The 26,983-nt window shown below is 40.3% G+C and overlaps 1 protein-coding gene across 1 annotated transcript; it reads right to left on the bottom strand.

Annotated features, from left to right (window-relative positions):
• Positions 1-1,194: 1,194 nt before the first annotated feature.
• lrrc75ba (leucine rich repeat containing 75Ba) lies at positions 1,195-24,846 on the bottom strand. Its single transcript, XM_084055662.1, has 4 exons — positions 23,885-24,846; positions 18,264-18,392; positions 15,721-15,842; positions 1,195-4,174 (listed from the first exon to the last, which is right to left on the bottom strand). Exons 1-4 carry the CDS (start codon positions 24,179-24,181, stop codon positions 3,568-3,570), a joined length of 1,155 nt encoding a protein of 384 aa, XP_083911788.1. The 5' UTR covers positions 24,182-24,846; the 3' UTR covers positions 1,195-3,567.
• Positions 24,847-26,983: the final 2,137 nt, after the last annotated feature.

Raw genomic sequence — 26,983 nt, 5'->3', positions numbered from 1 at the left:
AAGATACTGATGATTCAGATCAGAAAATGACTCACACAAACATGGAACCGTTTCCCTGAGTCAAAGGTTTGTGATGTATTGTTTACGCTGAATAGTCTGGAACCCAAGTGCAGACTCAAACACAGAGGCAAGAATAAGTAAAAAAAATCCAAGTCTTTAATGCCAGCCAAGCAGAACAAAATTTGAAATGTAAACCTCGTTTACATTTCAAATTTATTTTCAAACTTAAGGCCGAGGTTTAGACTGGCTAGGCAGGCGAGGCGAGGAAAGGTCCAGTGAACCATCAAACACAGAGCAGACGAATAAGACTGGAATCACGCAGGTTCTGGGTTCAAAATGCACAGCACATTACAAGGATGTGACAAAGAGAGACGAGCAGGGCAGAGTTTATATAGAGGCTACTCGATTGTGCAGCTGATGAGGCTCCAAACTAGTCTCCACACACCTGTCTCTAGTCATCCAATCACACACAGAGTAGCAATAAGTAGATGGCATGGGAGTCGATGTAACAAAAGGTCAGATAATAATGTCCACATGATTGCCTCTATGGCTCTGCAGGCCCCCTATTTGGACCTTAGGTGTGTTGTGAGGTGGGGTGGGGGGGGCAATCAAACTGAGCTATGACCTTATTGGGGCCACGTGTTGCAAATGCCACATTACCATCTCTGGCACCAGGGACAAAATGTTGCCTGGGGAGGAATACCAAGGGTTGAGGCCGCATTTCAATTAATATATGCTCCGCTGTGCGACAGTGTCATGATTTGAAGCGGTGTGGGCTTCTAAATGGGCTATTTTCAGCACAGGACACCGTCATATGACAAAGCATGAATCTGGCTTTTGTTGGCCACCCTGGCATTCAGTGGCTACTCCGTTTTCCGTTGTTGTTTCTGATGGGATGATGTGAGAGGATCTCCTCCTGGCACAGAGGCATTACAGTCAGTCTAACTGAACTCAACCAGACCACACTGAGCTGCTTTCTTTAATTGCCTTTTTTTTTTTTTTTTTTTACAGTAGAATGTATAATAAATTACAGTTTAATAAAGTCCCTGTCCAATCCAGTGAGCAGCTGCAGGTTCTACTCAGTGACCCAGATGTGTGCAACAAATGGCACTTTGTTGCACTCTTTCTCACTTGAGTGTTTCAGACAAAAAACAGACAAACAACAAAACTCCCAAGTTTAGTGTGATTGTTTATTTTTATTTAATTGTTTTGGCAGTCAATTCTCTGTGTATGGCATGAGACAAATACACAGAGGCAACAACAACAGAGTATAATTAGCATGATGAGAACACACAAAACATGAAGCATGAATTAAGTATACAGTGTTCTCCCTCATTCATGTGAAGTTTGTATCGTAAACTCGTCTGCACTGTTTGAGCTTTTTTGTTCTTACTTTATACTCAACTTTATATATTATTTTCCCTAGGATGGCAGGGGAAGAATTATAAATAATGAATGAGTGTCCTTGTGTTAGGACTAATCCAATCACGTCCCAAACAACGTAGGCGCGCCGACAGAAGCTCAAATGATCCCTGTGGCGTCCGTGCCATCCAAATTGCATACCAATAGGTGGTAAATTTCAGCTATAATCTATATCGAAATTGAACATAGTACTTGACAAAAGTTCAGAAATGTCGACATTCAATATATCCATGGTTTGCAGAAACATAACATGTCAATGTTTCCGTCTTCCATTAAAATGAAAAGGAACGTGAATGGTTGACTCAAAACACAAGGGCAAAATCAAAAGGAACATGATTGGATAACTACAAACACGAGGATACTTGACTCATTCATTATTCATAAGTCTTCCCCTGCCATCCTAGGGGAAAAAATATTGCTTACCCCATCCCTGAGTATAAAGTAACAGCAAAATGGCCACCATGTGAACATGGTCGACTACAACAGCTAAATATTCTCAGTACAGTTGGTGAACAATTTCTGGTGGTGTTATAAATATGAAACACATCCCATTGGAATAACCCAGATTGTTTCCACTTATGAGGTCATTGCGCCGCTCAGTATCCTACGGATTAGAGTAATTATTATCATTATCTGAACGAACAAGAGACAGAACACCAAAATGATGATACAAATAATTACAACAGAGAGCGGACGTTTTACAGTTACAAAGACACATAACAGACATTACACATTTATAATATATAGATTTTATACAATGATGATTTTCCATTACTCCTCTAACAACCATAAGCCTCTAGGTGATCATTTTACCTAGCACCTCAACACTTTCTGCTTATCTTTGAGGGAGTTCATTTTGAATATTTGTTGAGAACAGTGTATATGTTTACTGAGATGTAAATATAATGAGGTGATGATTATACAAAGAAATAGCTGCTAAAGTGCACTGCAGTGTGTTGGTCAGTGTAACTTAATAGTTATGTGCTACTGCAAAGGACATGACCATCCAGCATTTCACTTCAGTCGGTCTGTAGGTCTGATTACAATAAATACATAACAGTCAAGGCTGTGCCTTAAAATGTACAAGAACAAAAAAGGCTTAAAGGAGTATAAATAAATGCATTTGTAGAGAGGTTTGGCAGTAGGGAAGACCCGTCTCTGATTTCAATCAGTGGTACCCTTGCTACTCAGACTCAGAGGGTTGGTCGTAGTTTCATATATGCATTTTATTGTACTTGACATAATACTGATTAAAGCAGTCAAACATATATACGAAGAGGCGAGTTTCAGAATCTAGACAAGTAAAAAATAAATAAACACACATTGAACAGCTTCCCATTGTTGACTCCTACCTGTTGTCTTCTAAGATTGCTTTGTTCACCAATAGTCCACAGAAATAGCCTGTGGAATACAACAGAGCCATGTTTTGTGTCATCATTTACATCTACAACAAGTGATGTGTGGGTATTCACAAGTGGACATTTCGAAAGGGGGGGAAAACGCAAAAAGTCTTGACCTAGCAGTTTTGCTTGCATCACGTGACGGGTCGTCGGCTGTATAGTCTGTTGAACTTGTGTCATAGCTTTTGTTGAGAGATTAACAGAGAACACACAATGTAGAGCTAGGCCCTGCCTGCCAGAGATAGTCTCAGTTCTGGTAGAGAAACCAGAGGGATCTACTGTTTCCAAACTTCACGTCCACTTCATCGTCCGTTGGTATGTCGCTCCTCCATCAAACCAACTGATCTTAGCTCCTTGGGACTTGGCTCCTCAGTTGCCACAGTAAGACAGAGAGAGAGAGGGGGGGGTGGGAGAGACACAGAGAGAGAGAGCGCGCACCTGTTCATAAATTCTTCCAGTCCCCCTCCAATGAAACCGCACCTTGTACCCAGGAGCACCATCTGCCAACACAGTAAGTCACACCATCGCGATTATCAACTTTGCTATCATATTCTGTGGGCTAACTCATAGATGGTGAATAATAGCTGTTGTTTGCTCAGAATGTGGGTGCTGAACTCCGCTTGTACCTCAGAGGGTGGTGTTGGACGCATGGTGTGAGGGCAACAGGGTTAAAGGGAAGTAACAGAGAGCTGTGGGACAACATCTCAACCACAGCCGGGCCAAGCTAAGACAAAATATCACCCCATCACCTCTCACAATAGTGGAGGGTGAAGTCCTTGGAGAGACGCTTCCCACCTAAGCCCCACGGCTCTAACTCGAGTTTATTTCCCATTTCGTCGTCCTCATCTTCCGCATCCTCGTCTTCCTCTTCGTCTTCCTCGTAGTGGCTGGGCTCCTCAATAGAGGTCTCCATGTGGTAGCAGTAGGGCTGGCCCTCAGTGTATTCGTAGATAGTGGGCAGGCTGCTCTTGAGGCTACAACGTCGCCGCAGGGCGACTAACAGCGGCTGAGGCATGGTGAAAATGTCCACATTGTTGCCAAGGTCGATCCATGACAGGTTGGAGAATTTCTTGGGGTCTTTCAGCATCTCGGTCAGGTCCTTGACGATGCCTAGGGTGAGGCGGTTGCCATTAAGAGCCAAAGTGCCGAGTTTAGGCAGTGAGCCGAGCAAAGGCAGCAGTAGCATCAGGTTCTCGTCGTGGAGTTCAGTGAAGCTGACGTCCACAGACACTATTGTGTCACCGTTGTTCTGGAGGTAGAATGCCACTTGGCGGACATCTCGGCCAGACAGCGGTATACCGGATAGATCGACCGTGTCGCTGGACAACTTCTTCTGCAGGGTTGTCTTGAGACTGTTAGGTAAAGAGAGGAGGGACAGAAAAGGTGATTACTTAAAAAAAACTGCCACGCTTATATTTTCGAAATGAAAATTAACTTGCATGTAGATGTATAGTTACACATGCTATTATTAATTTTATGATGACTTCTTCTGATGCCTGAAGAAGGTCTATTGCCCGAAACGTTGCTTAAATAAAGTTGTCCCTATTGTGCAAGTGTAGACGGTGTGCGGGTCATTGCATTTTATACGTCTGATCCCTGCCTACGCACCCTTTTCTGAGCTGATCAGGTGTGCATAAGATGTTGTTGTTTCCTATGATGACTGGTCCTAAAAGCATTTTTCAGATGGAAATACATTTACCTATAAGTTATTTTACATTTAATACATTTACATTTACTTTACTTTTTTATATTAACTACTATATGATGCCTTGCCAGGATTACTTACTACTGTATATGATTACTTATATCAAACATGAACATGAAAACAACAAACAACAACTGCTAGAGATTTAGATGCAAAGGGGCAGGGATGAAAGCTCTCTGAGGTCTCAGTTCTACTGTTCTAGTGTAACCTCTGTCTGTGACCTGGGAACATGGCCCTGGTGTCATATTGTTTCCTGTGCTTCATAAAGGAGGGGGCCTTGGCAAGGCTTGGAGCGGAAGGCTGACATAGAACCTCCTGCATAGGGATTTGCTAGTGTAAACAGAAGAGCCAAAACATCCAAGCAAGCACACACAGCTTGAGCATAAAGCTCTGAGGGCTAGAACCTCTGAGCTCCTCATTGGTAAGACAAATGCAATATTTGATCAAAAGTAAATCATTTATATTTATACATTAATTAAATATAAGATAATTGAATAGGATGTTTGGAGGAGAGTAGCGTAGAGGAGGAGAGAGAAAGGTTTTTTGACATCCAAGATGTCAAAAAATGGTGTCTAAATAAAAACATTCTGATATGAGTAACAGCTGGGTCTGGCACATTATGAAGGCACTTCATTAATAATGTATGTGTGTCAGCTGGGTTAGGTGATTCTCAGCAAGATTCTATATGTGTTGTCTGTCCATCCAACTGTCTCATCTCACAGCCTCACGGTGTGACACGGTGTAACATTTCTGTCATCTGACGGAGGATCTCTATGAATGTAACTGGGAATTATAGCCATAATGCTGTCATTCATGAGCTGTACCTGATGGACATGATTATAAAGTCTAATTTATAGTTCAGTGCACGACTCTGACGTGCGCTGAAAATAACAGATTTTCAAATGAAAAGCGTGTCGCTTCATGTTTGTGTGAAGTGTAAATTAGGCTTAACACATTGATTCAGAAGTACATCGCAGCTTTATATTAATGCAAATCATGTTTAAAGACTTGTTTCAAAATGCAATATCTACAATGTGAACAAACTTCATCTGATACTAACAGAACTGACTCAAATGATGGCACTTTGATATCAATTAACTTGATTTATACTTTGTGATATACTGATGCACGTTGTCAGTGCAACGAAAATAGACAATCTACTTTTAGCACACGACACCATTTACAAATTAAGCATAAGTCCTTGGTTGTCAGTCAGTCCAGAAATGGTTAACAAGACTTTCAAAGCATGGAATCATCTAGATTTAATTGGGCTGAAAGGTTGCTGGTGTGATTTCCGAAGATAGGGTCACAGGTGTGTTGACTGCAGTGTCCTGTAGTCCACAATATCTAATTGTGTTAATATTTTGTGAAAGAACCAACATTCAGTCCCACAATATCGTCACAATATTGATATTGAGGTATTTGGTCAAGCATTTTGTGATATTTGATATCACCCAGCCCTAGTCTGGAGTGTATCTAAACATTAATTGTATCTACATTGTACAACATGGCCAATAAAACTTCATTTATTGCTGTCCTGAGTGTCCTCTAAAATCACGTTTTAGAATACAACTCATCATCTGTTATTATTTGCACTTTACTTTGTTGTTTCTAGTCCCTCTCTAGTGATTTACCAGTGCCTTTTCCACCCCTGCTTTTAGTGGGCTATAATGTAAGTTTGGCTAAATGTCAGCGTGAATTACAATGTCCTTGCTCTAAATGTTCACTATAAATGTGTGTTAGATTATTGAAGTAAGATATTAGACCACCCAAATGTACACGATACAAAGCAATAATAACAAAACAACAAGATGACCTTCAATTCCATTGCACAACCAAGATTGGCAGAAAATAGACCAGCTGCAAAAGCTCCAAATCCATCAGGCTAAAGGCAGAGTCACAACAACGCTGTGTTGCTAAATTGAAAAGTACTTTCTAATAGATGTCTTGTGAAGCCAGTCTCCTTATTGTCCTCCTTCAAATCTGTCGCTGTTTGCCTTCATTTGACCAAAACCTCAACTTCTCCCGACATCACAAAAGTTGTAATGTCACAGCCATCCCAGGCTCCCCTGCAGGGGCGAATGGGTTTTTGATCAGACAGGTCTGTACTTTTAGAGATCAGGAAGCAGGAAAAAGCTGAGCCATTTTCTAAACCAGCTATTCTCATCCATTTTCATTTCAAGCGCGCCCAATTTGATATGCAATAGGCCACGTACCTCCATCCTATATTACAATTGACATGTTTCGCGCTGTGCGGTCTGTTGTCTGAGTGAGTGATGTTATCCGACAGTTGCCAGGTTTAGCGAGAGAAACAAGCAACCAGGTCTATGAAAATTGGCTTCGGTGTTGATGGCCCAAAGTTGCATATAATGAGCGGACATGGCAACACTGAGCATGTGCGTGCCAGGTTCATAACCCCAAGTCTGTTAATACTTTGACCATATATACTCATGACATCAAGGATCTCCATACATGGGAATAAAAGGGACAAGTACTGACAAATACAGAGCTCTCCATATATGGCCATTAAAGGGACATGGACTGACAGACACACACACAGATCTCCATATATGGCCATATCTGTCACACCGGCAATGGCACGTAGGTGTCGAAGTTCTAGTTTTATACAATTTCTTAACTCTGGGACACCAATCGTGCATTGGTAAAATCCTCAGTGTTTATTTAACTCTGAGTGTTATTTAACTCTCAGAGTTACAGACTCATAGGGTCCATTTGGATCCCTGGTGGTTCCCGGACATGACTTTTCTCTCGTGGCCCCTGTGGTCTATTACAACTAGTGTGACTCTTGATGGTCTGGATTACCATATATGTACAGTATATGAGAAGTAATGTAAGGTAATTTAGAGTTGTGGTACAGATACATATTTACGGAATAAACGTTGTTAAATGTATAACACAATATATTAACACTGGATACTAAGATAGAAGGAAAGAGAATAAGGTTACAGTGAAAATGAATACAAGAAAAATAGAACAGAAATAACAATTTAAGGATCAAGTCATCTATGAAATTATCAATATTCATATCTGAGCAGAACCACAACAAATAGCTCGTCTGTGTAAGAGAGGCACACAAAAAGCCTGCATTAAGAAACTTAAATATCATGAACGTTCCCACAAGGAGTCAATTTTCTCCTCGATTCCCCCTTTGGTTAGGTTATTGCACACTGCTTCATTTTGTTTTCGCACAGTCATTAATGCTTAAGCTTTGATCTATTATTCATATCAGCTCTCTCATGAGTGAAGCAAAACTGCATTAGATTAACAGGTGGTGAATATCAAATCTAACCAGGCTGGTCAGTGAAGTTCCCCTCCCTGTTGTATTATTTAAAGCTATGTCAACTAAAAATAGATAGAAAGACAGATAGATAGTCCCAAGCTAAATTTAAACCTATATTATCACAATTACTGTACATAAAAATGACACGTGACGTAAATAAAGGAAACACTGTAATAAAAGAGGGATACAATACATTGAGGTCTCTTTCTAGCGGCCTCTTTCAACAATAAGAACAACTGTAGGAGAAACATTTCTGTCTAGATGGGAACGGTCTTGGCAAGACCTCCATTGTTTTCTCTGTGATCCTTATTATGTGCCTTGGTCACCAGGATATTCAACCCTTGTATTGAACATGAGTGCCCATTCACATGATGGCTATGCCATTGTTGTCCGAGGTTGTTTCCAAATCAGTAGAAGCCCCCCCCCCAAGAAAGTGGAAATAGCAGCATTCCAAAGAATAAAAAAATAATTAAAAGACTTTAGCTCAGAAGCTCAGAGCCTAGTGGTTAATGAGTACATTTTGTTGTTTCCAACTCCTCTGTATGTTCCTTTAGAAGAAGTGTATATTCACAAATATGTTTTGTGTAACGTTGGTATGTAATTACACTAAATAAACTAAAACACACAAAATGACTGAGGCAGAGAGCAGAGTGGCAAGTTTGAATTACTGTTTTTTATCTGCTATTGGAACAGAACAAAACACAGTGTTGTTGTCCTACATTTTTCAGACGTTTCTCAAGAAAAACATTGATTATGGGAACTTTTTCTCAAGAGTTCTGGTTCTTCTTTAGCACAAACATGTCTTGTTGTGCTATGACAAGAGCCATCATGGCCTCAGCCTTACATTAGCAATCATATTCTGTAGAATGTTGTTATGTCCAATGTTTCTTACAGTATACTATATTGTATGTACAGCACATTTCATACACACAAGGCAATTATAATGTGTTGACTGACAGATGATGACATAATAGGTGAAATTAGGTAGCGCTAAGAGTGCATTTATTTTCGAATCTATATTACTTTCTAATTTACATTACTATTAACTGGTGTCTAACAAAAGAAACAGAAATATAAATGAGAGACTTTTTGTGAAAACTTGAGAGAAGGCCTACGAAATGGTAGTTTGGTTAATTCTGAAGAAGGGAGCCATGATATCTGGCTGCAAGCTCCACCATGACATTCTAACCGAAAGAAAAGTAAGAAAGAAAATTAGTTAGATTAGAGAGATTATACCAATTTAGATATTAATAGAGAGAGGCATTTGGGTACAAAATGTGTGTATAGAATTTAGAGCAGTCCATGACACAGTTAGTACTAATGCAGGATAATGAAGGGACAAGGATTAACCCACAGGCACTAGACAGATATTTTACTGTAGCTTCCTCTGAACTCTGGGAACCTTAGACCGAAAGACTGTGACATATTTATAGTCTATAATCAGCTGAACAAGGATGGAGGCTAAAAGCTAAATTCCACCCAAAAACTAGAATTCATCATTTGAGATGGCTTTAATCTTTTTGAATTAATCCGCAGGACCAAGTAATCTGTAATCAGAAAAAACGTGCTTGAGGATCTGATTCTCCATTGAGATTAGGCTAAATAGATATGGTTGACAATGGGGATGCACAAACTGAGCATTAGCTGCAAAATGTACTTTTTATTATTTTACAGTGGTTCTCAATCTCAAAGATTTTCCACTTTCTCTCATGTACCCCCTGTAGTACCTCCATGTACCCCTAGGGGTACAAGTAACCCCCTTTGAGAAATACTGCTTTATACTGTTCAACAACACCGGACCAGAACATTATCAACATCTCTACAAGATCCTCCTTGGCACTGTCACAGTGTCCACAAAGGTCACTCTCATATTTCTTCACATTAACCCTGGCACCCCTATTTTGAGAATGTAATTATAAGCGAAATTTCCCAAACCTTCCAAATTGCTCAGAAAAGAACCTAACTACAAGCTCACATATACAATGACGGATATAGGGCTTAAGTGGTTAATGAGCACAGCACGAGACATGTATCCAGATCCAGAATTGTTTTGTTTATGTTTATTAAAGGATCCCCATTAGAGTCACATGAATGAGTCTCTAGTCTTCCTGGGGTCCTGAACAAAGCAAATACAATACAAATGTATAACTAAAAATACAAATAATAGTAAAATAAAAAATATAAATAAATACAAATAAAAATTAATACAAAAAGACAAATTAACATTTTAAAATCAAATCCAACAATCCAGTCAAATTAAACAAATAACAGTTACATACTTGACAAGTTACTTGCAAGGTATCTCTTAATTTGTTTTTTTTAAGTAATTTTGTTATGGATTGTACATAAGATATTTTTGGGCAGAGCATTCCAGAGTTCTATTGACCTGTATATACCAGTGAGTTTTAGAAAATGTGTTTTTGGTGTTTTTCTTAAATTACCAGAAGCTGCTCCCCTGGTGTTGTACCCATGTTCTGAAGTCATGTGTAACTGTTTAGCCAAGCTAGGCGGCTTATTGGTGCTAATAATGTTCCGCAGTAGCATTAGAAGACTCACCGATAATTTCTGTTCAACCATTAGCCATGCCAGATGTTCATGCATATAGCTTATACTTGTCCTGTATGAACATCCTAGTGCCAGACGAGCCGCTTTATTCTGAGCAACCTGTAATTTTTTCAAATCAGATTTTGTAGCTGACGACCAGATTACAGGCCAATATTCTAAATTGGACAGAACTAAAGAATGAATAACTGATTTCATTATAGAGGGAGTGATGAAACCAGAACACTTCCTAGTCATCCCTATTCCTCTTCCCATTTTGATGACAATATTGTTTATATGTTTAGACCAAGATAAAGAGCTGTCAATAGTTACTCCCAGAAGTTTTATTGTGTTCACTTGTTCAATTTGTGTGGTACCAATTGACTAGCCTGGGATCCAGCCTGCTTCGCTACGTTCGGAGGACTTTTTTTTCTCTCTTCGCTTCTCAGTCTGGAATGCCTCCTATCTCCAAGGGAGGCGGGACATGGCATACGGCTTGAATCGTGCCGTGGCTTCTGATTGGTCTGTGGTGCGGACAAAAAAAACGGTGTGATCGTTGTGATTCGTCATTCGTTTGAACAACATCCAATCAGCAACGACGTTGCCTAACGTAACATATGTAGTTCCAGCGTAGTTCTGCAAATCGAGTCAATAGGAGGCGTTCCAGACTGATAAGCGAAGAGAGAAAAAAAAGTCCGCCGAACGTAGCGAAGCAGGCTGGATCCCAGGCTACCAATTGACAGTTTTAACAGAGGATTCTTGCCCAACATGTGTCTAGATCCAAGCACAATGGCCTTTGTCTTAGAAATATTTAACACCATCTTGTTGCATTCAATCCATTTATAGATGTCTATTAAGGCACTTCTTAACTCATTCCCTACCTAGAACGACTAAAACGACTTCTGTCCATAAGCCATGCCTGCCTAGAACGACTACAACGACTTTTTAAAAAATAAAAAAATAAACATATTTTTTTTACTTTTTTTTTTTTTTTTGACCCAAAGACCACGGAGATATGATTTTTCGAAGATCTAGACTCCCATCCACTTCCTTAACTTAACTTAAAAATGCTGTATCTCGGCTCCTGAGTACTTTTTTTTTTCAATGAAAAATCTTGGCAGTGGGCAAACGCGGCCAGAAATAATTCTGGCAGTGAATGAGTTAAAGAGTCAGTTACAGCTTGCTCAGATGTTGCGGCACTGTATAATGTTGTGTCATCAGCATACAAAATAGTTTTAACATTCTTTACACACAACGGTAAATCATTTGTGAAAATGGAGTATAACAAAGGCTCTAGGCAGCTACCTTGCGGAACCCCACAGTTAATAGTGTTCCAGTTTGAATAGCTGCCATTAAAGAAGACTCTCTGTTGTCATCCTGAGAGATAATGAACGAACCATGCCAATGTATTGGAGGTAAAAACATAACACTGTAACTTATCTACAAGCAAGGTATGATCAATTACATCAAATGCTGCACTGAAGTCCAACATAACAGCGCCTACTACATTTTTATTATCCATGCATGATAACCAGTCATCACTCATTTGCTGAAGTGCAGTGCTTGTGGAATGGCCTTCCCTGTATGCATGCTGAAAGTCAGACAGTAGATTGTTATTGGAAAAGTAGTCCATGACCTGTTTAAATACTATTTTTTCTATTATTTTGCTTAGCAACGGTAAAATACTGACCATTAAATGTTTTATTTTTGTCTTTCGGAAGTGGGATGATTTTAGCGTCCTTCCATACTGTTGGATGAACCCCACTGATTAAACACTGATTGAATATATGACATATGGGAGTAGCTACAGAGTTAACCACAAATTTGAGTATTCTACTGTCTAAGTTGTCTATACCAGAGGAAGAGGAATCTGCTTGTGACATAATTAATTTCTGAACTGTTTCTTTATCAATCTGATTAAAGTTAAAGAGACAATTTTTGTCTTTCATTATCTCTTTCTTTATTAGTGTATGTGATAGTGAGCCATCACTACTTTGTTGACCTCCTCTTAATTTATCAACTTTATTTAAAAAAAAATCATTGAAGTAGTTTGCAATATCGTAAGATTTTGTTATGAAGATCCCTTTAGACTGTACGAATGAAATAGATGTATTTGATTTCCTGCCCATTATTTCATTCAGTGTTGACCATAGTTTTTTTCCATCATTTTTTATTTCACTAATCTTATGTTTATAATACTCTTTTTTTCCCCTTATTATTTAACCTTGTTACTTTATTCCTTAATTGACAGTAAATTTGTCTATCTATCTTCAAACCTACTTTATTTGCTGCATTATCCCTCGCAGTCATTAAGTCGAGGATTTCTTTATCTAGCCATGGAGCACCTTCGCACCTTCGGACCTAAGTAAATTGTCTAAATGGTGCATGTCTATTTACTATTTCCATGAGCACATTCATAAACACCTTAAGTGCTATTTCAGGGTTGTTCTCTTTGCACACTATAGACCAGTCCACTTGTTCTACCTCACCAACAAATACTTCCTTATTGAAGTGTTTGTAGGATCTCTTGTTAATAACTCTGCTACCTCCTTTAGGGAGTTTAGTACTCCTAGATAATGCAACCAAATTATGATCACTAAATCCTACTGCTACTGTGACCTTCCAGAATAAAGTATGGGCAGTCTGTTTGTGCTGTCTGTCTGTGGACTGTGTGTTTGGGCTGAGGAAGGCTCTGCCGAAACACATCCTCATTATATGCTGCCCGTGGCTATCTTAATAAAGAGTACCTGAAGGACATTTTGTGCATGCTGGTGATCTTTGTGCTTTGCTGTCTTGCTCCTGGCACTGAAAGACAGAACTTTGTCTCTATGCTCAGAGATACTACAGCTGTACTGGACAGTAGAAGGAACATGCTAGAGTACTGTGAATTCGGTTTCAGGGTGGATTTTTCTTTTTTCCTATTTTTTTGCTTTAGTGATTAATGCAGCTCCTTCTGTCACAGAATGTGTCAGACAGACAGTCTTGTCTCTGCAGGCTTTTACCGAGCCAACAGCATGACTAAGTAAAAAGAAAACGGCTTCAGCTAGGAATTTGTTAAAAGGCAGATGTCTGCACATTTTCAGAAATTGTCAGTGACTTATCTCTCCTCCTTTGTGCTGATTCAAACATCATACATGGGCATGTCTAAAGCCAAATTTACACTTTGGAATATGACCGTGTTGCTCACTGAAAAAAAGAGTTTCAGTAGGCTGAAGCCTTGCTTGAGTGTGGCTGAAATGGCAAAGTGTCTGGACTGTATCAACCCTTCTGTTTGGATTAATGAGAGTGACAGTGAGTCAGTCTTGTCTCACTGTGCTCACATTGTCCTAGATAAGTCAAGCAGTTATCATTATACTCACAAAATCCATGCGTTATTTTACAGAGCCATTTAAAAGTAAGCTTTTACATTAACAACCACAATAATTACACCCCGTTTCTTTTCATGAATAGAACTACTAAATCAACATCCAGGCACACAAATGCCTGTTTGTTGTCTTTGCATGCTATTTCTGTATTACTCACGTACGGCAAAGACATGATGATTACAGCAATACAACTGTGCTCTCATCAAAACCCACAGAATTACACATGAAATGAACATATTGTGCCTCTATCACTCACAACCAACCACCCAACGGACAAATTGTATCGGCTTGCTTAAGTTGCTTTGGCACTTTTAAAAGACAACAGCCACGTGTACAGCTAGCAGTGTGCATCCATCGCACTAGACCTGAGCACCAGACAGATAGATGATTGACAGCTTTGGTTACCATGGCATTCCCATCCCGGTGGCCTGAAGTCTACCCGTCCGTGAGTGTGTGTGTGTATATAAAAGTGCAGACACATTGTTTCATTGACACGAAGCAAGTCCTGACAAGTCCTTGACGCATAATCTGGCTAAATGATCAGGACACGTCCCATTTTAAATACTATTTTTAAGCATTTGTGCTGAGTTCATTAGAACAGTGGAGAGACATGACATGTGACACAGGTCATGAACTGGATTTGAACCCTGAACGTCACGATTGATTCAGTACTGTATGTGTTTATGTGCTGTGTACACAAAGACAAAGCCTCACGATTTAGGCATTTAGCAGACAACGAGCGACGTACAAGTATCGATGTGTAACTCTGAGTGTTCAAATGTAACCAAATTATATGATTTTGTAAAAGATAAATAAAAATAATTAAGCGATCATTGCTATAGTGTTTTCTTTAGTAACAGGGGTCTCCTCATCTCTTTAGTGAACAGAAAATAAATGTTAAGATCAGGATATCAATTTTATTAAATCAGGAGGAGAGAACCCCACAAAATATATCAGCTTAAATTCTACAGTGTTCCATTTCCAGTTTGTCTACTCTTTTTTGTTTCGTCACTTCCAATTTCAATTGGTTTATCCTATCCTGTATGCTGTATGAGTTCTCTATGTGACTGGATAAAATTGGTACATGCATCCCATTTTGAAAATGTAATTTCTGTTAACTAATCACACAATAAATGCGCGGAATATCTGTACGTATATAGTGCACGTATCTCGAGAACCGTCCGACCGACCGACGGCACGCGTGTCGGTCGGAAAGGTGGTTGTCCTGAACCGCCGATCAGACTGATATGTCCAAATATAGGCATATGTGGAGGTGCGGTTGTGCAGAACCTCAGATCCGACCACGTTGCCCATATATGGTCATGCGCATATATGGGACCGACTAACTTCAAACTTGGCGCTCACATCGCCGAATACTTGTCGGAGTGCGGTTCCCGACGTTGAGTTGTTCCGATAGGCGGTTGTCCAAAATCGCTGATCGGACCGATATGCCCTTAAATAGGCATAATGGAGATCCAGTTGGGGACACAGACAGACAGATGGGTACAACAGGTAGTTGGGTATTGCCTGACTGGGTGGGGCATGCATTCCCAACATGCACTGTTCCCGACTTGCATTGCCGTTCCGACCGATATGCCCATCCATATATAGGCATATATGGAGATCCAGTTGTCCAGAACCGCTGATCTGTCCGATATGCCCATATATGGCCATTTACTGATGACATCAAGGGATCTCCATATATGGGCATAAAAGGGACAATGGCAGACATATACAGAGAACTCCATGCATTCACAACTTGCATTGTTCCCGACTTACATCGTACCTGAGGTGGCCGGTGCACCGTCTATTATGTAATTAAAGAGCTAGAGAGGGAGGCCCCTGTTACTGAACAAACACGCTATAGCAATGATTGTTATTGGAATATAGAGCTATTTATTTTAACACTTATTTAACAACAACAAACACTTCCACCACCTTTATCGCTTAGGATTTTACTCATACTCAGATTTAGAGGGTACTTACCAAACCTGAGACTTGCGTCTGGACAATGTGGACATGCTCTGTCTCAGCCACTTGGAGTGAGGCGTCAGATGGTAGATCAGCTGCCGGCAAATCTTGTCAGAAGACTTTATGGTGTCTGTATCCTGTGAAAAATATCCAGCAAGGACATTTACTGAAACTAAACAATATTTTCACTAATAATGACATGCCCAAAATAGGGACGCCAGATTGAACGTGGTTAACAAAACTCAATTTAGGTGCCTTGATGGAGCAATAAAATCCAATCATATGCATTAAAAAAAAAGTAAAGAACAGAGGTGAGATTAACAGTTTTTTTTCTCCTAAAGTTCTTTTTTTTTTTTTTTTACTTATGTTGCTATATTCATGTCAAGGACCCCCAAAATAATATGTATTTGTCCGCGGACTCCCTCCCATCTAAAAAATATTTTGTTCCAGGGACCCCCAGAAGCAAAGATTTGAGTTAAAAATGATTTGCACAAATTTTCAAGATTTTTCTAAAAATAGCAGATCTACAAGCTCATAGCGTGGCACTCGGTGCCGCGCTATGAGCTTGTAGATCTGCTATTTTTGAATAGCCAAAGAAATCTTAAAATGACACACATGAGTTCCCTTCCCGGCCTTAAAGGGTTAAACATAGCTGCTCATAATTAACACACATTTATATCCAGGTGGTTCCTTTTAACAGTTATGTTTTGTTTTGTATGTTGCTGATTTCTGTAATCAGTGACCACATCAAAAACAAATCATAATCATATTACAGATTAAGTAAAACAACAGCTGATAACACATTACTTTTTTCTAATAGTGCTAGTTCACACTCCCAGAGGCTTTACTTAAAAAGGACAGCCCCTTTCTAATCCTCTATTGGTATTCTCCACAAGTACAGTTCCACACAAGATGTTTTGCCCTGCGGTTTATAACTTTTGAGTTATGATGAATCGGTGAAACTACAGTCCTATGACATCATCAGATTGCATTGCCTGAAATGCCTCAAAAGAATATCTTATGGACGGCCATTTACACTATTGCTGTATTCACTTATCATTCGATAAGATACAATATGGGGAAATGTCTATAAAGTTTTCTCTTCACTCCAAGTTCATTCAAAAAGGGCTTTTTCAGTTAAGCGCAGATTTCATTAGCAACGTTGATGGAATACCACCCAGACAGGCAACCAACCTGTGCGTTCACAAACCAGAACCCGCCATGAACTCATACTCCACTTACTACATCCCATTGCCTGCCTCTATTTGTGTTCATTTAAAGATTCTTCACAGTACGATTCAGGGTCTGGTGTTGCTGTTGTCCCAAGTTTTCTCTATTGGACCAAGACAATCAGTGTCCTTTGGATGCAATGATGGAATTAAACTGCTAGAATGTATGTTGCTATTGAAGCTATTTTGAAATTACTCCCAGTAATAATTAAGTGAAACATAATGAAATCCAAGTGTGAGGCTATTAAAAAATGTGTGATTCAAATTTGGAGTCGATTGGACAGAGGATTTATGGCTTTTTCTGACAAACGGACCCCTACTGGAAACTTTGGAAGGCAATTATAGTACATGTTTATCACACGACTCCAGAGATAATGTGATTTGTGTGAATTCTGGACTGAGATCTGTAGGAGAAGTAGCAACATTGTTTTGGCGGAAATGGGCATAGCCTATTTGGGGAACTGCATCATGATCCAAGGAATCTAGGGAAGAGTTATGGCCAAAATGCAAAGCGGTCTGGTATAGCACCACCATGAGGCCAATTTAAAAAATGTTGTGGTGGGGTGTGCTTCCTTGGGCTACTGGGAGAGTGCATGCAAAGTTTCACACCGATCGGTCCAGTTGTGTCCGTTGTAAGCTAGCTGACCAGTTAGTGTCACTTGACTATGATGTCAAACACTTTACTATTGTGATACTTTCTGAAAGCGGCTTATTGTTGAGGTCTCCTTCTTCAGCAACGCCCATCTCAGAAAACGGCTGCAATGGGAGCACATTCAGACTGAAAAACGAATTGAAATTAAATGGAAATTCAGTGTCAGGCTACTTTACAATCAGCCCAACTGATAAAACTAAAGTAATGTGCAAATTGTGCACGGCCACAATAAGCAGAGACCGAGATGTGAAAGGCAAACACCTATCAACATATGTAATGCACAACCATATGCATTTCCAACATTCTGTGTTAGCCCAGGCCCCCTAGAAAGGGCTAATACAGTACAGCCACAACCAACCCCCTCTTTGTCACCAATAATGAAATTTAAAAATAATCAATTAAAGAAAAAAAAGAAAAACGAGAGAATAAAATAGAATAGAAATACAGTATGAGGATACATTTCATAATATATATGCCACTATTATGTTTTGAAGGCACAATACTTACATTGCCAATGAATATTAGGTTAGAAAATACATTTGCCGTATTTAATGTGACTTCCATTATAGACCAGGACCACTTGTCTATCCGGATGCAGATACAGAGACTGATCATTTTGTTGGTTGAACAGATACAGATACAGATACAGATAATGACGTCTCTACTAGAGAGCTCACCTTCTTCGGACACTGCATCTCCCGAGCCAGGCTGAGCAGTAGCTCGTGGGAAATGGGATCCACCAAGTTAAGGAAGGCTGCATTCTTATACAGGATGTCATTGAGAGAGGCACCTTCCAAACCCATGTCCTGCAAACCAGAGAAGATATGATTAGTCATAGTAGGAAGAAACATCCACAACAACTTCTAGTATGCGATAAATATGTAGCTACCAAATAATGGCCTCTAAAAGGGGGAGAAAATACAATACAGATCAGAAAATCAGTCCCTGCAGTGACTAGAAAAGTGAGACTCATAATGAAGCGGCTAAAAAAAAGAAAATAAACTTTTGTTTAAAATATTCATTCAAAGAGGCTTTTATCTAGGAAAGTGATGTCTATGGGGACACTAAATGTAGGCTGACTGCTCCAGGCGGCTACCTCTTTTGGCATATATAATGACAGTTCTGTTACTTTGCGCTGTGGAGTATTACCCAGAATGCCATAGCGCTTATGCACCAGCAACATTACTGCTGCATGATGTATTCCAATTTGCAAAAGAACATTTCTGTAACCGTAATTGGATATTTTGATCACTGCAGAGAACGAACACACACACACACACACACACACGGTGATATTTAAAAAGGTTACATTTACCATAAATGGGATTAAGACCATCTTTACTCCAAATCAAGATGTTTATAAATGGGTCAGTATAGACAGCTGACATGACAGTTTGTCACAAGGAGATCAAGGAATGGGTTGATATGTGCTCTGCTATGTACATCAAACCAAACAGCAAAAAGGGAAGATTTCAAATGACCTTAAGAATGTAATGAGAAAATTAACGATTTAAGGTGTGTAGGGGTGTGTGTGTGTGTGTGTGTGTGTGTGTGTGTGTGTGTACTAGTATTTATAAATGTCCATGAGATAAGGATTGTGAGGACAATTGTCCTGGTCCTCATGAGAGTTGTTTTATGGTTACAAAACATTTAGAGGTTAGGCGTTAGGGTTAAAGTTATATGCCTGATTCATACTTAGTTGCGTGGCGGTGTCATGCACCGAAAATAACCACTCTACAAGGTTGTGGCTCGGCTATTTTTGGCTTCAGGGCCAGGGTAAAAAAAAATAAAAAAATGAAATGGCTTTCATAAAATAACCGTCCGTATTAAATGTAATAAATGTTGATGACACAAGTATAGTAATACAAGCGTGCGTGCGTGCGTGAGTGTGTGTTTGTGTGTGTGTGAAGCAAATATAGTCCCTTTCCCGGTGTCATATGGCTGGATCTTTAAGCAAAGAATATGCGTGTGCGAGATTCTGGTCTAAAAGGCCTCCAAGTCTCTACAATGAGGCCAACTATGCAATGGCAATTTGAATAACACATTGTCTATCAATCTGTGAGCAAGTCTTTGAGAAACCTACTGTATAGTAAATGCATGTACTGTATGTACATAAGCAGGTGCACGCACATGCATATACACACTTAATACTCACACATACACGCACACAGAGAGTATGACCCAGACACAAACGTGCAAAAGCATATGCATGCACGCACACACTCATGCTGAGTACAATCAGCATTGATTGTAATAGACAAGTTGGAGTGGGAGGTTGGCAGCTACACATTACAGGCTACCATTTTAACAAGGGCATTGGTAAACACAGACTTGACACAAGCCGAGGGGAAAGGCAGGCTGCTTCCCTCCTTCTGAGACGCAAGGAATAAAAATAACTCAGTCTTCTAAGTTAAGACATGATCAGCTTGCATGTCAAAGTGACAACTCTCTTAACTTAATCCTTTACATATCTCAGGTGCTTTGCCAAAACTGTTATATAGGCTACAAATTAACTAAACTATTTTCAATTGAGACGGATACCTGAATAGTTTCTCAGACATCTGACTACTTGCAGTGCCCAGAGTGATGATAAAATTAGGCTTAGTTAATATAAGCAGGCTTATTTAATATAAGCAGGCTTGTTTAAAAGAAGTGAGCCTCGGGTCCCCAGTGATGTGGCTGTCATGCGGCCCAGACTCGCCACTTTATCTGCTTGGCTTGATTAAGGAGGTTCCGCTCCCTCCTCTGTCAGGACTTCAGAGTAATTAACATTGGATTTGCCGACAGCTGAAGGAGAGGGAATGGAACTTGAGAACCAGAAAGCAAACAGGGCCACAGCTGCTGTCACAGGTTTAACACACCTGTATAATCTATTGCCGCCCTAAAGGATAGAGGGTATCAGGGTAATGTCCGTAATTGACATAAAATACTGGATTTTTTGGGGGGGAATAGAGCTCAATATATGTTATCCACGCTACTAAGCTACCTTACTGTAACAATATTAAAATCTAACTATATTATTTATGTTATAATTAGAAATATACATTCTTATTTTAAAAATCTCAGTATATTTTGGAAAAGGCTTAGAAAATAAAATCCTCTTGGGCTGAAATCCAAAGTGGATGAATAAGCAAAACATAAAACATTACATTACATAACATTGAGACGATATGTAGGCCAGGGGTGGGCAACCTTTTCAGGCACATGATCACTTACAAGGCTGGCATGATCACCCAGTGCCAGACAGGGAAAACCACCATTGCTTTTACATCTCATTATAGGCTGCTAATTAGAATGACACTAGCATTTAATAATACAGGTATAAAACCTCACAAAGAATGATTTAATGATAAATGTATAAAACCTCACAAAGAATGAGTCAATAATTTAAAATGAATAATGAAGGTAAGATCTTGTACATTGAGAAAATCTGTATACAGCACATCAAATAGAGCTTAAGAATAGTTGTTTTTGATCAAATGAATTGATCACCTCAAGGAATCTGATCACCTGGTAGATTAGGTTGCCCACCCCTGATGTCGGCTAATTGGGGCCCAAACATACATGTGGTTACATCTGGGCAAAAAGCTAGCTGTATATCTACACTGCAAATTTACAACAAGTACTTAAAACAGTTCTGTTACAATTAAAACAAACGGCACAGAGATTTTCAGTTTTGTAGATATCACCATCAAATTCTAGCCTAATATTTCGATTTTTATAGATGTTGCCTATTGCTGAAATCCTGAAAGTGACACTGCAACTGGATATTTTTTACGTGGGTTCTGGGTCTCACTGATGCTGCTGGAAGGAACACAAGCAGCTTGTGGTGGAAACAAACCACAGGGGTGATAATTAGCAGAAGAGATTAAAAGAAGGGTGGTGGACAGGTCGCTCTAATGCCTGATGGGTTGCGCGTTGTGTCACGCACTAGGTATAAATCACCCTTAAAGGACGACTACACCCATTTTCAACCTACTTTCATATAATTGGTCCTCACTAATGCTCATTATAAAATGGTATCATTTTTTTCTACTCAGTCTGTGTCTCAGATGAGGGCTGTGGACACTTCAGAAACCCACCTACCAGTGACATCATCATTAAGCACTAAGTAGGATTTTATTTGTTCTTTTTTTATGTGAGAATATTGGCTTCTATTATAGCATGCTAACATTCCAGGAATAGAAATCGTGCCGTTTCAATTAGCTTGGAGGATTCCCAATCAATGATGTCACTGGTAGGCGGGTTTCTGAACTGTCCCCATGCCCTCCTCTGAGACACGGACAGGGGTAGACAAAAATGGTACCATATTATAATGAGCATCAGTGAGGACCAATTATATGAAGGTAGGTTAAAAATGGGTGAAGTCGTCCTTTAAGCATCACACATATTAAAGGGCGAGTGAGATGCGGCCCTGACCATAATAGCAGAGGATGAAAGGACAGGAGGAGAGGAGGCTGCATGGAGAAGGGAGGGGCACAGCAGTTTAGTAAAGACTGAACTGGGAGGATGTAGAGTGAACAACACACAGGACACAAGGATGTAGAGTGAACAACACACAGGACACAAAATCTGTATGTGGACAGAGAGCATTTGAATTAAATGTCATCAAATAGATTTTATAAGCAGAGGTAGTGAACTCATCTTTGTCACAGTCTGCTGTTGGATCAATATGGCGTAAATGGCCTATACTTTCTGAGAAGTTTATATTTGGTGAGAGATTTATTTTTTGCTGCAATTAGGGCAGTGATTCTCAACCTTCTCAAACATGATTTTGGAGGGGTCCCCAGATGACCATTTAAGGACTTTTAAGGCCTTTCTTTATTTTTGTATCCCACGATTTTGTAACCCCATTTCTTACACCCAGTGCCAATTGTCTATGTAATCCTGGGCACTACCTTCCCTCTGCCAACCTAGGGAGGCCAGGGCCAAGCTCATGCCTCCTTCAATACATGAGAGCCAACTGACCTTCTTGTCACCTGACAGGGGAGAGTTTCCCTGGTTGGACGTAGCGCGTGGAAGGAACACGTTATTCCAACCAGTTCCCTTCCCCTCCATCAGGCGCCCCGGCTGGCCAGGGGGAGGCAGTATAGTGACCAGGATTACTGCATTACTGTTTTTGTGAGGGCACCCAACACTGGGAGAACATGCAAACTCCACACAGAGGCCCTTTCGCCAACCCCACCTAGGGTATGGGCACTGATGACGCGTAGGGCCTTTTTAATAACAAAGAAAAAATACCATTACTGCATCAAAAGTAACTATACAATAAAAACTGGTCAAACATTGGCCAAATTGGCCAATGTATAAAAGGCAAACATTTTGAAAGTGGCCGATCTGCAAGCTCACGCAAGGAGCTTGTAGATTTGCTATTTTCACAATTTATCTGTGGAACCAAGTCAAACAACATATAATGCCTCAACTCCTACAATTCCAAGTGCTGTCAGTTCAAATATGATTATTTTGGGGGGTCGCGGCCTAAAAAGGAGTTGCCAAAGGGTAAATGGTCTGGCCTGATGAGCAGGACAAGGTGAGTTAGGCGAGAACAAGGGCCTGATTTAGGTCAGTGACACCTGGCTCCTATAAGCACCCAGAGCCTACAGCAAAGGCACCTGTAGCTGGGATTCGGGGATACAGACTAGTAGGCTACTGGTCTGTAGACCACACAAGCACAAAAAGTAGACCATGCAAACAAACAAGCCCTACATAAAATTGTGTCTTGTCCTCCATACTGTACATTGACTGAAATTTCTTGCTTTTTAAAATTGTTGCTATGGGATGTAAATTGGCCTATAGCGGGCTACATATAATATATCCTACAGCAGTGGTTCTCGGGCTTTAAAATTAATCCACTCTGACAAGCACTTGGAATTGTAGGAGTTGAGGCATTACATTTTGTTTGACTCAGATAAATTGTGAAAATAGCAGCAAAATAGCAACAAGCTCACAACGACTCGTGTTATGAGGTGCTGTAAGCTTGTAGATCTGCAATTTTCACATTTTTTGCCTCTTTCTCATACTATTTGACATTACTGATTATTTTTGATGCAGTAAGTCTTTTTCTTGTTTTTTTTTGGTCTTAAAAGTCCTTAAATTGTCACTTCACTGTCATCTGAGGACCCCCCAAAAATCACGTGGGGACCCCCCTGTGGGTCCCGACCCACAGGTTGAGATATAATGTTACAAAACCAGGCAGTATATATAACATTTTCTAGATTTGAATAACAGCTAAAGGGTAATCAGACCTCACTTCGCCCAGGCCAAGGATGCAATGCAACCCAACGTATTAAATGCTTGCCTTCCTTAATAATTTGAGCACGTCGGTCGCCTGCTCCATCCTGCGATCACGAAGTAGCTTTTGCATCTCTTTGATCCAGGCAACTCGTCTCACATACGGGCTGTGGTTGTTGCTCCTCCGCAGCATCCCGGGCAGTTTGTCTGATTTCAGCATCAGTGCAAACAGAAAGTCGCCGCCGACCCGGTTATTTCCCCTGCTGTCGCTGGTCTCTCCTGATGTGGCATCTAGATGCTTGCGTCGCTTTTTAGAAAAATTCTCATTGTCCAGGCTACTCTGTCTGCTGAGTCTAGAGCCCATGTTTTCCTCAAGAAGAAAGGCAGACTGATTTTCTGTTGCAGCTGAGCTCACACCGTATCAATAGCACAAAGCCATGGTGAGGTGAACTATATGATCCTGGCAGCTAGGCAGCAAATGCGACTCAATTGATTTCTGAAAACAATGCTGTGGTGCCTCTGACTGCAATACAACCCCTTTTCTGCACCGCTGTCTTCGAATGCCAAAACGCTCGCCCCAAAACACAGTCACCCCGGCGAAATCCGGCGACCTCGGAACGGTCGCCACCTAGTATTCCTAAACGTAACCCCAGTAAACTATAACTAAAACCTAACTTTATTCCTAAACGGTTTTAAACGTAACCTCAGTAAAACGGTGCCAACACCTAACCTTATTTCTAACCTTCACCTCAGTAAAACTATGCGTAACCCTAAACTTATTTCTAACCTTATCCTCAGTCAAAAACAAATACACAGAACTGGTAAGCGGTCCACGAAAGAAATGGGGGTGAGCGTGTTTTGGGGCGAGTCTTCCGGTTACCCTGTCCCCTGTCTTCGAATCGAGCATCCCCAGTGCAGAGTCACACAATATTAATATATCCCCCGACAGCCTAATTATTGAGATTATCGTTCTGTATTAGTGCGCGTGTTCCGTTTGATTCTCCAGCATTAGCAACGTGCGCGAGTCAGTGTGTCGTCTGGCTGGTGGTGTGGACTGAGGATGCTCTGCTCTTGCGTCTTGCAGTGTTGGCAGATTTTGTGAGAGAAATAAGCAACCAGGCCTATGAAAACAAGCCCAAAAGAAGCCACTATATGAGCGTCGGATATTTCAAAATAGCCGATCTACAAGCTCTCAATATGTCACGATGCAACGCGTTGTGAGCTTGTAGATCTGCAATTTTCCCAACATTTTGAATATGTTTGAACATTTTAACAGCACCAAACTTTCAAACTGTTTTTATGATGTTTTGCATAGTAGTGTATATCTGTCTGTCATTAAATGTCTCGATGAATTGAGTACAAAGGACCCCAATGGAAACAAGCCATAGGCCTTCTTGGGTTTAAAATCCTCGTAGCCGACCTTGTATTGATCTATACTTTCCTGTGCTTTTTTTGCAAACTGCTAATAAAGTATTCAATCAAAAAATCAAAGAAAATACCAATCTGATACAGGGGTCACAAATGACTTTTAGATGGGGGGGGTTCACTTCAGAAACCCCAAAAACCGCAACCACCAATATTTACAAGCAACTTTAGAGAAAAACAAGCACGAAGTTGCTCTAATAAGCGGACATGGCAACGCTGTGCTCTTGTTGTTGTCATCATTTGAACGTCCCTTTCTCTACGCTGATGTTTAGGTTTGTGCAACAACACGCAGTGTTGCCAGATTGTGTGAGAGAAATAATCAACCAGGTCCATGAAAACAAGCCCAAAAGAAGCGGCTTTATGGGCCACATGAGCAATTTAAATCTATATTCATCAGCTATTTGAAAATAACCAATCTACAAGCTCACAACGAGATCTGCTATTTTCAAAAAAATCTTGGAGAAAAAGCGAAAAATATGAAATATTTTGGAAACATTCTAACAACACAAATTTGCCTGGAACAAAACCGCAACCACCAATATTTACAAGCAACTTTACAGAAAAACAAGCCCAAAGTCGCTTATAATAAAAGGATATGGCAACACTGGTTGCACAGCGGCTCGTGGAGCAAACGGCCAATCATAGTATTCTGAGCCGTTGCGCCTCTCCTGAGTCTCCTCCATTGGTTCACTATTCTCTTCTGCGCACAGAATACTATACAACAGTAAATAAATGTGATAGTTTTATGTCCAACAACATTAACCTACGAGCTAGCCTTTCTCCTGATCTTGATGGTTTTAGTAGGTTAATTGTCATCTGAATTGGTCAAAACATACAGCCTATTAAGCCTAAAGTTGTGCATAGGCTATTTGTGTCGTGACTCATTACATGGGTTCTTTATTTACCTCCTTAGTTGTGTGTTCAAGGGAAGGCTAAGGCTGTAATGACACATGGCTGAATGTCCTGGTGGTGCACCATGTGAATATGTATGTATGTATGTATGTATGTATGTATGTATGTATGTATGTATGTATGTATGTATGTATGTATGTATGTATGTATGTATGTATGTATGTATGTATGTATGTATGTATGTATGTGTGTGTGTGTGTGTGTGTGTGTGTGTGTGTGTGTGTGTGTGTGTGTGTGTGTGTGTGTGTGTGTGTGTGTGTGTGTGCGTGTGTGCATGCTTGCGCCTATTCGCTGCAATATACATGCATAATATACACACACACACACAACTCTGTTGTTTCCATATGGACACCAAAGAGGAATATCCATTGACTTCTGTAAAGTTTAAGTCTATGGCAGGCAGGCGGATTATTCCCAAATATGGACATGCCTGACGTCACAGCACTGGCAGATGACACTTGGCCAGACTAAAACACAAACGTGTGCTATCTGCGATGACTTTGTTCTGACAGATTAGTCTAGGCTAGTGGATTATGCCCAAATAGGATATGCCAGACGTCATAGATAGCACTGAAGTCATGCAAATCAGCGTTGTTAGGCAACAGTTTCTGTTGTGTGTGACGTCAGACCACAGCTTGATCACAAAGTGGAGAGAGAGAAAAAGAGAGACAGACATGGTGAGGTGGAGGAACAGAGGGAAGGAAGGGGGGTGGTGGGTGAGGTCTTTGTGACGCCAGCCAGGCCAGAGTTCAGCAAGAGAAACAGAGAGAGGGAGGGGAGAAGTAGAGAGAGGGAGAGGAAGAGGGAGGAAGGGAGGGAGAGGGAGAGA

This window comes from Gymnoscopelus microlampas (genome assembly GCF_963454915.1).
Source record: "Gymnoscopelus microlampas genome assembly, chromosome: 4".
Classification (NCBI taxonomy): Eukaryota; Metazoa; Chordata; class Actinopteri; order Myctophiformes; family Myctophidae; genus Gymnoscopelus; species Gymnoscopelus microlampas.
Note: the sequence above shows the minus strand (reverse complement) of the source record. Positions and strands in the feature narration are given on the sequence as shown.